This window comes from Motacilla alba, chromosome 17 (assembly GCF_015832195.1).
Source record: "Motacilla alba alba isolate MOTALB_02 chromosome 17, Motacilla_alba_V1.0_pri, whole genome shotgun sequence".
In the NCBI taxonomy this organism is placed as follows: Eukaryota; Metazoa; Chordata; class Aves; order Passeriformes; family Motacillidae; genus Motacilla; species Motacilla alba.
In genome coordinates this window covers 5429598-5442049 of record NC_052032.1, presented here as the reverse complement: position 1 = coordinate 5442049, position 12452 = coordinate 5429598, and the positions used below count along the sequence as shown (strand labels likewise).

The following is a 12452-nucleotide window of genomic DNA, read 5'->3' as shown; positions in this document are numbered from 1 at the left end:
GGTGCCGCCTTCGCGCAGCCACGTGTGGCTCAGTGGGCTGGTGCCAGCGCTACAGAAATGGCACATCATGTAATTTTAAACGGCATCTGCTCAGGCGGATCAAGTGACAGTCTCTGTGGCTCCTGCAGCCATCGCTTGAGAAGCCTGCGGGAAGCAGAGGGAGCACAGGGTGATTTGCAGACACCAGCCACATGAAAATGCTTTTTTTGGAGAGGATATATCCGCTGTGGCCAAGTGGCAGCTCCACCATGCCCGTACTGCGGGGCCGTGCTGGGACGCGGTAACGATTAACTCCTGACACGCTGGGGCGGATGCCTGGGTGCGCTCCCCGGTGGGGCCGGGTTTACCGCGGTGCCCGTGCCGCCCCCGACCCCGCTCCCAAAACGGGTCTCCGGCTCCGCGCTCTCCCGCAGCCGGGCGGACCCTGCGCGGCGGCAGCGCCCGGGGCGGCCGCGGCTTCCCCCGGGCCGGTGCAGCCGCGGAGCCCCGGGAGCGATTGCCGCGCCCCGGCGGCAAAATGCGACTCTGGTGGGACTCGAACCCACAACCTTTGAATGACTCCCGTCACACGCTAGAAGTCCAATGCGCTATCCATTGCGCCACAGAGCCCTCGCTCTGCCGCGCCGCCCTCGCCGCCTCTTGCCCGCGCCCCGCCCGCCCCGCCCGCGCCACCGTTCCCCGCCGCTGCGCCCGTCACCGCGGGGCCGGGCCGGTGCACCGGGCGGGGACTACAGCTCCCGGCGGCCCGCGCTGCCCGCCCCTCCCCCGCCCCTGCCGCAGAGCCGGGCGGGCCCCGCTCCCGGTGCAGGTGGCCGGGCCTCAGCGGACGCCCCGGAGTCCGGTAAGAGCGCGGCACCATCCTCCCCTTCCCGGTCCGGCAGCCCCCGGCGCCGCCGCGGCGGCCGCGCTCCCTCCCCGCGGCCGGCCCCGCGGGCTCCCCACCAGGCGCCGCGGCCCTGCGGGCGGCACCGGGGTCCCTCCGCTCCGCCGGGCTCCCCGTGAGGTACCGGGGCTCCTCGTGGGGCACCGTGGCAAGCGCCGGGATCCCTCCGTCCCCCTGGTCTCCCCACGAGCGCGCCACGGGCCCTCGCCCCGCCGAGAGCGGCTGTGCCCGGGCGCTTCCGGGGCCTGGCGGGGCTGGGTGGCGGGCCCTGGGTGGCGGGGGCCCGGCTGCATCCCGGTGCGGGGCCCTCCCGGCCTCCCTGCCTCGTGTGATGGGGCTGGGCAGCGCTGCCGGACCTCCCCGCTGGGGTCCCCAGGAGGGTGACACGGGGCCCCTGCCCAGGGCAGGGGGGGGACAGGTGCCTCCCAGGTGCCATTCGAGGTGGGGCTTCTCAGAGCCCGGCCACCTGCCCGTGGTTCCCCCTGGGACCCGCTCCTCGGGCTCGGTGCTCCCCGGGTGGATCCCCGCGCTTTGCCTCGGTGCCTGCTGGCTGTGAGCTGCAGGCATGGCTTCGATTGCTCTGTGCTGATGCAGCTGGACAAGACCTGCATCTGTAACACAGACCTGGAGGTCTCTGACACACCGGGTATCTCTCGGGAATCTCTCCCCGGGAATCTCTCGGGAATCTCTCCCCGGGAATATCTCGGGAATCTCTCCCGGGAATTTCTCGGGAATCTCTCCCGGGGTATCTCTCGGGAATCTCTCCCCGGTTATCTCCGTAGGAGGCAATGGGATGCCGGAGTGAGGTGGAGATGTGAGCAGAGGGTAACAGGGGCTTGCCTGAGCCTGCCTTGCCTTCAAGCAGGAGATTAAGCACTCTGCTGCCCACACAGAGTGGGGCGCCCCCGCTGCTGCCTCTCCACATCTGGCTGACGTGAGGCTGGTGAGGAGGGCCCAGGTCCTGACTGAGGCACGGTGGTTTGATGGTGATCTAAAAGCTGCCCTATGTAAGTGCAGAGAGAGGCTCCCAGGCAAAAACACAGTGAGTCCTGCCCTGCTAAAAGGCAGAGGGACAGTGTTGTGGGACGTCACGTCTGGGAGGTAGTTGTTCGGTGGGGAGTGTTCAGAGGTCACTGGCACAAGGGGGAATCTCAGGGCAAGGGCTATGGGTCGGAAAATGTCTCCAGGTGTCCACCTGGGAGTGGCATCTTGTGCTGTGATGCATCCCAGCCTGCTGCTGGTGGCACAACGCAGGGACAGCCAATGAACAGATGTGACCATGTGGCACTGCCTTGGCTCCCACCCTGCAGCATCTGGTACCAAATCCACAGAAGCTCCTTGGATCTGGGGGAACTGCACAGAGCAGAGGGAAAGCCACAAGTGTGGCTCCCAGCCCCAGCAATTGTAGAAGAGCCCGTGCAGGGCTTCCAGCTTCAGAGCAGGGAATCAATCTTCAAGAGGGAAATGATGCAAATGTTTCCTTCCTCTTTGGCCTGTGTCCATGCCAGGAAGGGCCAGTTTTATCTAGGAGCTGTGAGGGTCACATCTGTCATTTTCCTCCTCCCAATGCTATTGCCTGAAAAGAGCCATTGCCCGATCACCGTCTCTGAGTCTCAGAGCTGCTTCTGGGGTGTGTCTGGGATGGGGACAGAGATGCTGTTTTGGAGGGACAAGTACCAGAGTCACTGTCCCCAGGGAATCCTGGGCACTCCTGGCAGCTGTGACAGGCCTTGCTCTGCTCACTCCAGCGTTGCCTCATCCCTGACCTGCTCTGGCAGTGTCTCCAGCCTATTTAGGCCAGGAAACTGCCCGCCAACATGAGGGTTTGCAAACACAAGCAGAGCTCAAAGAACTGAGTTTCCTGTCCCTGATCCTGTCTGAGCTGTGTCGTGGAGCACGTGAAGCTGTGCTCTTCCAGCAGCTGTGATGGCTGTCCTGGAGCCAGGCATGAAGGAGAGCTCATGCCTGGGGCCTGGGAGACTCTGGATTTTGAGGACAGAGGGATTCTGGAGTAGAGTGGAGGCTTCCAATCATCTGTACACAGCCTCCTGCCATGACTTTGCTCACACATCCATGGAAGTGACTTTATCCTGCATCTCATGTTGCTGGGGCGTGGCCAGACCCCTGGCTGGTGTGCAGGATGTGGCTCCCCAGGTGGGAATGGCCGTGCTGATGGCTCAGTTGGAGGTCATCTCCAGGGTCAGATAAAGTTACATCTCTGGGAGCTCTGGGCTGCTGGGTTACATCCTCACTGCCAGGAGGACTGATGACTCAGGGACCTCATCCAGGAAACTGGGGGCTGCTCAGGCATCCCACGCCCTTGGGATTGTTATCACCAGGTCCAGGGCGCGTGGGTTGATGGATGTGGTTTCTCTCTCCCTGCAGGCACGATGCTGCGTTTGGCTGCTTTTGCAGCTGTGCTGCTGTTCTTCAGGGTCACTCTGGAACTGTCCTGGGTCCAGGCCATCCCTGCTCTCTTCATCTTCTACCTGGCATCTGGTGGATGGGAGTTCTTTCTCATATTCCTCAAGACATTACCAAGGGATGTCAGGTAGGTATCCTGGCTGGGATGGTCCAGCCATCCACCCCTGGCCCTCTGCTCTGCCCTGGTGTTCATGTACGTGTGAGCACAGTCCCTGACTCCTTGCACAGCCTGGGTTTCTGCTGGCACTTGGCCTGGCTGGAAGGAGATCTCCTGTTGTGTCCAGGTGACTCCAATCTCACGGGCAAACTTTTCCCAAGAAGGATAGATTTCAGCTGAACTCAAAGTCTATTGACTGTCCTTGTACTTCACCCTGTCCCTAAAGCTGCTGGCGTAGCACCAGGTCCCTGTGCAGGGTTTGTTCTGAGTTGGTATCAGGCTGTGCCAGCTCCTGGCAAGGACATGGGGGGAAGGGAGTGGTGGTACCTCTTGGAGAGCACTGTAGGCTCAGAAATGCCCCTTTGATCGGGGACATCCCTGTCTGCAGACTTCCAAACACATCTCTCCCTGGCCTCCATCAGTCCCTGGCTATGAGCATCTCTGCAGATGCGTTTTGCCTGTGTGCACACTGCTCAGGGCTGCTGCTGACCTCAGGTGGGGTCTGGTGTAAGTGCTGGGCTGTTGCAGCTCCTCGGAAGGTCCTTGTGCTGCGCTGGCTTTGCTGGAGGAAGTGATTTTGCAGGGGTCACTGAGCATCTGCCCTCTTGCTCCCCCTCCTTTGGCAGCACGGGGCTGGTCCTGTTGCGGGTGAAGTGGCAGGTATGGAGGCACGTGAGGGAGAAGAACACAATCGCCAAGATCTTCCAGAAGACCGCAAGGAAGTACCCAGAGAAGACAGCACTGATCTTCCAAGGCACAGGCGAGAGCTGGACCTTCCGTCAGCTGGACGAGTACTCCAACCAGGTGGCCAATTTCTTCTACGGCCAAGGCTTCCGCTCGGGCGACGTGGTGGCGCTTTTCATGGAGTCCCGCAATCAGTACGTGGGGCTGTGGCTCGGCCTGGCCAAGATCGGCGTGGAGACAGCCCTCGTGAATTCCCACCTGCGCTTGGATGCCTTGCTGCACTGCATCACCATCTCCAGCTCCAAAGCTGTGGTTTTTGGGGTGGAAATGATGGAAGGTGAGGCGCTGACAGATGTTTTGGGAGTGCTTTGGACTGGAGGGAGGTGTGTCTGGTCGGTGGGTTGTGTTCCTTTCCTGCCCACCACAGAACAGAGATCTGGAAGAGAATGGACAGTTGAATCATCCAGAATTAGATTTGTGTTTGGTTTTGTTGTTGTTGTTGATTCCTTTGGACACTGGGCAGGATCTGGAGTGCAGTGCTGTCTGCCTCCCAAACAGGTCAGCCTGGGTATGAGGATCCTTCCTTGTGTCTCTCGAGTCCATTCCCATCATGGAGACCTGGGTTGGACTGGGCCTGCCCCACTGCCCAGGAGGAACCTCCCCTTGCTCTCCATGGCTGTTGCTACATCCTTGCAGCACCTTGGCTCCAGTTCCTTGTGTGTTTCAGCCCACACCTCTGAGGTTGATGGTGTCAACAGACCTCTTGGCACTAAAGAGGTTTTGGATGGGGAAAGGTGGAAAACAGGATCTTCTGGTCCCTGAAGAGGTCTGGGCTGTTAATCATGGGAACAACATCTGCCTGGGATGGCTGTGAGCCCTCTGGGGACTCTGCCAAGCACAGTGGGGGTACTGCTGCCTGGGGCAGGGTGTCCCTCAGGCTGTCTGGGAGGACAGGGGGTGTCTGTGCCATAGCCACCCTGCCACTTTTCTCCAGTTCCCCTCTTTACTTTCTCAGCAATGCAGGAAGTGCAGCCCTCCCTGGATAAATCCATCCATCTCTTCTGGTCTGGGGAAGAAAATCCTAAATCTGTGCTTCCTGGTGCAAAACACCTGGACCCCCTCCTGCAGATGGCCCAGCGACACCCGCCAGCTCCCTCTGCTAAGGGCTTTCTTGGTATGTGGTCAGCTCTTGGGGTGGTGATTTTGAGGGTCAGCTGGTTACAGCTCTGGCAAAACTGCTGGGAATGCCGATGGCAAGGGGTGTTTGGGATGGGTCTTACTCCAGTGTTGGAAGCCCATCCCTGTGTGGAGCAGTATCCTGTCATACCCTCCATGTGTCCAACAAACCTGATCTGTCTGAGGTGATCCCAACATGTTCTTGAAGCTAATACATGAGAGTTTTGGCTCAGCTGGCAAGAGTAGAGTGTTTAAATTTTGCTTGTCCCCCTCTCCTGGTTCAGCCAGCTCCTAGATTGGGAATGTGACCCTGTCTCCTTATTGCTCCCCAGATAAACTCTTCTACATCTACACCTCTGGCACAACGGGGCTGCCCAAGGCTGCCATTGTGGTGAACTGCCGGTAAGGCTGTGGACGGGGGCTCAGGGAGGATGGGGCTGAGCTCTGCCCTCTCCCAGCACAGCAGCCCTGCCCCTGCTCCTGACATGCCTTTTCACCTTCCCCTCAGGTACTTCCGCATGTCCAGCTTAGTTTTTTACGGTTTTCGGATGAGGTCTGATGATGTGATGTACGACTGCCTCCCGCTCTACCACGCTGCAGGTAGAGTGTGCCACACACAGCCCGGCATCCTCGCACTGACTCTGCCCTCAGCCAAGCCCAGGGCTCGGGCTGGGGGCTGCTGTGGCTGTGATCTCCATGTCAAGGAGGATGAGACTGCTGCTTGCAGTGTGTGACTGAGGCTTTTTGTGCTTTTCCCCTGGAAGCCAAGAATCGATCTGGCTGACCTTTGGAGCAGGGAGTGTGTGGGGAGGGCGTTATCCTACCCTGGTTGTAGAATACCTGTTCCTTATTGCTGCTCCCTGTGGACAGTAAGGGGGGAAGGGGAAGGGGAAGGGGAAGGGGAAGGGGAAGGGGAAGGGGAAGGGGAAGGGGAAGGGGAAGGGGAAGGGGAAGGGGAAGGGGAAGCAGTGCCTGCCTGCCTGGCTGAGACATGCTGGGGTATTCAGGTGCAAAGTACTGCCCTACATGTTACTGCCATGTGTCTCCTCCCTTGTGCCCGTGATCCTGGGGGCTTTGGCTGGGTGAACCCCCACTGCTGTGAGCCAGCCATGGCCTCTGCCTTGCCCTGCCAGTTCTTTCCCTGGGTGGGCTGGGCCGGAGGTGTTTGGGGACTGAGGGCTTTCCTGGCTGCTTCTCTGCAGGGAACATCGTGGGGATTGGGCAGTGCCTGCTGCAGGGCATGACGGTTGTCATCCGCAAGAAGTTCTCAGCCTCACACTTTTGGGAGGACTGTGTGAAATACAACTGCACGGTGAGGCCGTGAGGCAAGGGGCCAGCGGGGAGTGGGCAGTGAAGCCTGGGGGTCTGTGCCGTGCTGGGGAGAGCCCAGCTGCTGGAAGTGGGGGACGCCTGAACCAGTTCTGTCTGTCCAAACCACCTTTCATGTTGATGGGGCTGTGTCCTTCCCTCCTGGGCTGGTAGCTTCACATGTTGTCCTCATGTTCCAGCATTATCTGGATAGTGAATGGGTTTCACAGCCTGGAGAGGTGGGTTAACCAGGGAAGGACAGGCTGGATGAGTTAGCAGAACTTCTCTTTTTTACTGCAGCCTCTTTAGCAAACTTGGGGTGTGTTGTGTCATTCCTTCCTGCCCTGAAGCAGCCTCAGAGAACCCAGGGCCTGGCAGAGGGATTCTAGTGAGTCTTTCCTGTCTGTTGCTCTCAGATCGTGCAGTACATCGGGGAGATCTGCCGCTACCTGCTGAACCAGCCGTACCAGGACACGGAGCGGCAGCACCGGGTGCGCATGGCCGTGGGCAACGGGCTGCGGGCCTCCATCTGGAGGGAGTTCATGGCCCGCTTCGGCATCCCCCAGGTGGCCGAGTTCTACGGGGCCACCGAGTGCAACTGCAGCCTGGGCAACTTTGACGGCAACGTAAGGCACCACGATCCTCCCTCATGTCCCAAAGGGTGACAGCTGGCCTGGGCAGGGTTGGAAACCCAAATGGGCTGTTTGCTCCTTGGCACGGGTTGCCAATCACCCAGCGGGGTTTTGGCTGTTGTTTGGTGCCACCTCTGTGGTGTCCTGGGAGCGTGTGAGCAGTGAGTTCAGGTGGGACAAATGTCCTTGCTACCCACAGCTCTGAGCTCTTTCTGTTTTAGGTTGGGTCATGTGGCTTCAACAGCAGGATCCTACCAAATGTGCACCCCATTGGTTTGGTGAAGGTGGATGAGGACACTATGGAGCTGATCCGTGGACCAGATGGTGTCTGTATCAGCTGCAAACCAGGTGAGGACAACCACAGGATAAAATCTCCTCAGCCCAGTGGGAGTGTTTCACGATACCTCAGGATAACTTCCCTGGATTTGTCTCTGCTCAGTTAAACCACACCACCCCCATTAGTCACCATTTTTGCTTGAAGGGCTGGGGGTGGTGGTGTTTCCCCCCTTCATCCCCTCTTCTCACTGCAGGGGAGCCGGGGCAGCTGGTGGGTCGCATTGTCAGGAGCAATCCCCTGCAGCACTTCGATGGCTACCTGAATCAGTCAGCCACCAACAAGAAAATTGCCAGGGACGTGTTTGCAAAAGGAGATGCTGCCTATCTCACAGGTGAGGCCAGCAGGACCCCTCTGTCTGCTGGGAGTGGAGGAGAAAGGCACTTGTGTGGGAATGGGGACTCCTCCAGGGTAGCAGCACTGCCCTGAGATGCTCCAGGGTTGCTCCTAGCCAACACCTCCTGTTTTTACCTGTTCATTGCTTTCCAATAGGGGATGTCCTGGTGATGGACAAATATGGTTACATGTACTTCCGAGACCGCACCGGGGACACCTTCCGATGGAAAGGGGAGAACGTCTCCACCACGGAGGTGGAGGGAACGCTGAGCCGCATCCTCAACCTGACAGACGTGGTGGTGTATGGTGTGGAGGTCCCAGGTAGCTGAGAGGGAAGTGGACAGTCAGGAGAGGCAAGCAGGCCTCCAACACTTGAGTGTGAACATGTCCTGCATGTCCAGATTGATGAGGGTAGGCTGAGGCTCCCTGTGGGAAAGGTGGGAAGAGGCCACAAGGGGTGTGGCTAGCAGGAACCAGAGGGTTTCCTCACTCTCTCAGGCTTTGGTCTGATTCTGGCTGGTTTGTAAGGACCCTGTGTCCTCTCTGGCCATGACTGTGACTGCAGGGTGTCATTGGTAGCCCTGACCACAGGGTGATGACACAGCAGTGACACAGCTGGACGTGCCAGCGCTTCAGTACAAAGCAGGGTCTTGCTGGTGCAGGGCAGAGGGGAGATGATGCTACAGGGACAGTGCGTCTGAGTGCCCTTCATTCTCTGCCTCTTAGGGATTGAAGGGAGGGCAGGAATGGCAGCCATTGCCGACCCAGAGAACTCTTGTGACCTAGAAGACTTTTCCAGCAAGCTGAAAAAGGCCCTGCCACTGTATGCACGTCCCGTCTTCCTGCGGTTCCTGCACGAAGTCTCCAAGACAAGTGAGCCATGGCATGCACGCTCACACTGGACATGGACCTGTGGGAGCCTGGGAGGGGAAAACCTGGTTACAGAATCATTCTCTAGTGGGGGGATGAAGCCTCTCTGCCCCACAGAGCCCGTGGCCAGTTCCAGTGGTTTTGATGCATGGGGATGCAAGGCTGGGTCTGGGGCTACATGGGCGTGGTGGGGATGGAAGTGTGTGTGGCTAGTGAGCCCTTACTCCTCCTTCTCTCCCCATTTCAGGCACTTACAAGTTCCAGAAGACGGAGCTGCGGAAGCAGGGCTTTGACCCCGCGCTGGTGAAGGACAGGTTGTATTTTCTGGACTCCAGGCAAGGCTGTTACCTGCCACTGGACCAGGCAGCGTTCAACAGAATCCAGTCGGGAGACCAGAAGCTGTAACTGGTGGGGCTCAAGCCAGGCACCTCCCAAATCCTGCTGGGGAGAGGGGGCAAGGCAGGCACTGGGGAAGGAAAGGTTCACAGAGTGATATAAAAGGCACGCTAGAGATTTTATTTGACAAGTTTTACAGATAAGGGTTTGGGAGGAACACAGAGGGGATTGAGGGAGGGGGATGGTCACATACCAAAGCATTGACTCATTATGGCTTTATTTTCTACTTGATACAGTGGTGGTGGTCCCATGCCATGGGAGGGGCAGGGCCCTGGCCAGTTGAGGAGGGGTGGGGTGCCCCTGCTATTCCACTTTGCTTTTCCTGTCTTTCCCTACCTTTTCCTGCCTGCAGCAACCCTTCCTTGTGAAGGCCATGAAGGGACCAGTGCTGGGCTCTTCCCCACTTCTCTACCAAGCAGCCAGCTTCTCCTTGGCACAGGGACCCCATTGGCAGAGGGAAGGTGGGTGCCAGGTGCAGCCCCTTCCCTCTGCTCGGCTTTGCTGGTGTTGTGTGTCTGCTGTGAATCAGGGGAGCAGGGTAGTGTTGGGCTCAGGAGGGGGACAGAGGTGTGTTTCTGCCATGCCATCTCTCTCCTGGGATGACATTTCTATTTTTCACGATTACACGCACATTATATTATATTATATCTATATATATATGTGTGTGTGTGTGTATATACATATATATATATATAATACACGCTGACTTTTTTTTTTTTTCAATCTTAATTTATTGTCCGTACTTTTGAATGTGTCTCGGGTTTGTGCAGTAGGTGGAGGGATAGCCCAGACCTGTCCTCTCTTGGAGAATCCTTTTCTCTCACAGGGAGGTGGGATGCTCATCTGGGACTGATTCTCCTCTTCCAGCGTGGGTGCAACTGTAAATGTCCTTGTGGCCTTGCTCCATGGTGGAGGACACGAGCAAATCCCACTATCTTGTGGACTCTTCTCTGGGTCTTTTACTTCCATCTTTTGTGGATGCAGCATTGTTTTGTGGACCTTCTTCCTTGCTGAATGCAAGTGGGAGTGGGAAGAAGGGACGAGTTTGCCTTTGCTTAGATGTACTCAGGAGGTAACTTGTCAGGGGAGAGAACATCCTCTGGAGGGTGGCCTCTGTGAGAGCCTCTGTGCATCCCTTCCCAAAAGATGTGCTCTGCATCCCTTCCTAAAAGAGCCCTCCCTGTCTCCAGCACCAGAGCAGGGCCCTGAACTGAAATGTCTGTGTGAAACACCTGACTTGTGCTATGTGAATTCCCCATGTTGTGTCTGATATGAAACAGCCTCAGCTGCGATGTTCAATTCCAGTTCTCAGAAAACAAGCAGAAATTTCTCTTCCAGAGAAAACTCTGGGTTGGGTTGTTTTTTGGTTTTGTTTTTTTTGTATTTTTTTTAATAATTTGTTTTTATGCTTTTAGCAGGGTTACTCCTTAAAACGACATCTGTCTTTTGTGAGGGCAGGGTGTGTCTGCTCTTCTAGCTGTGCTTCCACACCAACGTCCCTGCCTGCCTCAGTCCGTCCTGGTCTCACAATTAAACACAACTATGGGTCTATGCTGGTGTTTCCTACCTCTTCCTTGTACAGTCCTGCTTTGTGAGGGCAGGTGGGGGAGTTTGCTGGTTTGGGAACTGCCACTCCAGAGCATCACCTCCCTGTGTGCATTTTGGCTCATCTTAGAGCAGGAGGAACAAGCCTGGCTTTAATGACTGTGTGAACACAACATGTTGATCAGACCCTCCCCAGTTTTCTCCACTAACTCTCCACACCCCGTTTGTCCTTGTTCTGTCCTCACCATTACCATGCAAATTTGTTCTGGCACAGTTCTCCCTGTTTACCCTTGGACATGTGGCTCTTCACCCCTCTCCTGTTCTCTGTTTCCTCTTCCTGCTGCTTCTCTCTGTGTTTGTCCATGCTGAACTTCCCAGCTCATTTCTGCCCTTGCAGACAAGTTTTTTGGTAGCCATTCCACTTCCCTTGCTGCCAGAACCATCTTTTACACCTTCTGCATCCAACCCTGGTGATAGGAGAACCTGGCTATGGGTCTCCCAGGGACAAACTACTTCCATGAGCCTGAGTGAAATGTGTTGCCTGGTGAAGCACACCATAAGAAGAGTGTTGGAAATCTGCGTCCTTTATATACCAACTTCACCTTTTGACATGTTCAAATGGGTGTCTTCTCCAGCATCTCTAAGCTGAAAGCTTCAATTTCAGTTTTTCAGTCCCCTGGACACTCACAAGCCTCCGTCCCAAAGGTGGAAAACAGACATCATCCCCACAGTGGAAAACAGACATCATCCCCACAGCCCTGCAGCATCCGGGGGGCTCAGCCCTCAAACAGCGTGGCTTTGCCACGAAATTTCCCAAGGAAATTCTGCATTCAGGGGTCATATTTAGGGCCCGGGGAGCTGGTGCAGGGAGTGCAGCAGTGGTGCCTCTGCAGGTGCTCTGCTCCCACCTGCGGGCTCTGTTCCGCTCGCAGCCACCAGAGGAGGGCAGGCTGGGCTCGGCAAACGCCTCCCCTCGGGGGGACACGCTGCCGGGGCTGTCACAGCCCTCGTGTGCTGCTCAGAGCCCTGCAAGTGCGGGGTGTCGGAGCGGGAGGGTACCCACGCAGGGTGGGTGCCTGAGCTGGAGGGGAAGTTTCGGATGCAGGGGATGGTGCTGGGTGAGGCCGGTGCCTGATGGAGACTTGGGCAGCAGCGAGGTCACCGAGCTGTGCCAGGAGGGTGGTGGGCACCGACCTGAACCACTGGGCCTCGTCCAGCCTTCTGCTAAAGGCAGTGAGGAAAAGCTTGGCCGCCCTGAAGTCAGACCTGGGGGTGGTCATCTGGAGATGGGTGGTTTGGAGAGGTAGAGGAGGATACAGGGGGACTGTGCTCCCTCCCTGCAGGAGATGGCTGTGCTGAAGAAAAGAGGGGTTGCAGGGCAAAACTCAGCACTGTGTTTCTGTCTGTCTGCGAGTGGGGTAGATTAAAAAATCCTACCAAGGATATTATGCATTCAGGGCACTGCCTGTTAAATGCAGATGTGAATAGCTTTGGAAGCTTATGGAAATATGGCTGTTACTTGTTTGCTGGTGAGCCCATACAAATGGAGACTGGCTTGAGTCGTTGGGTTTTGGAGATGGATGGGATTTATAGGCCTGTGAGAGGAGCAGGATGTAGCCCTTGCTGGTGGCAGCACAAGTCAGGAGCTGGGCCCTGGCTGGAGCGTAGCTGGGAGCTCACCCCAAGCCCTGTATTTTGGGCTGGCTG

General features: G+C 57.3%; 1 protein-coding gene and 1 non-coding gene across 2 annotated transcripts; one reads left to right on the top strand and one right to left on the bottom strand.

The window, feature by feature from the left end:
- Positions 1–520: 520 nt before the first annotated feature.
- TRNAR-UCU lies at positions 521–609 on the bottom strand. The gene is given in 2 exon segments: positions 521–556; positions 573–609. It is a non-coding gene; the product is annotated as a tRNA-Arg (tRNA).
- Positions 610–685: 76 nt separating this feature from the next.
- Positions 686–10751, top strand: SLC27A4 (solute carrier family 27 member 4). The gene is made up of 13 exons (XM_038156753.1): positions 686–841; positions 3269–3434; positions 4091–4485; positions 5164–5322; positions 5657–5726; positions 5833–5924; positions 6527–6636; positions 7049–7258; positions 7486–7612; positions 7795–7932; positions 8091–8255; positions 8661–8807; positions 9052–10751. Exons 2-13 carry the CDS (start codon positions 3274–3276, stop codon positions 9207–9209), a joined length of 1932 nt encoding a protein of 643 aa, XP_038012681.1. The 5' UTR covers positions 686–841; positions 3269–3273; the 3' UTR covers positions 9210–10751.
- Positions 10752–12452: the final 1701 nt, after the last annotated feature.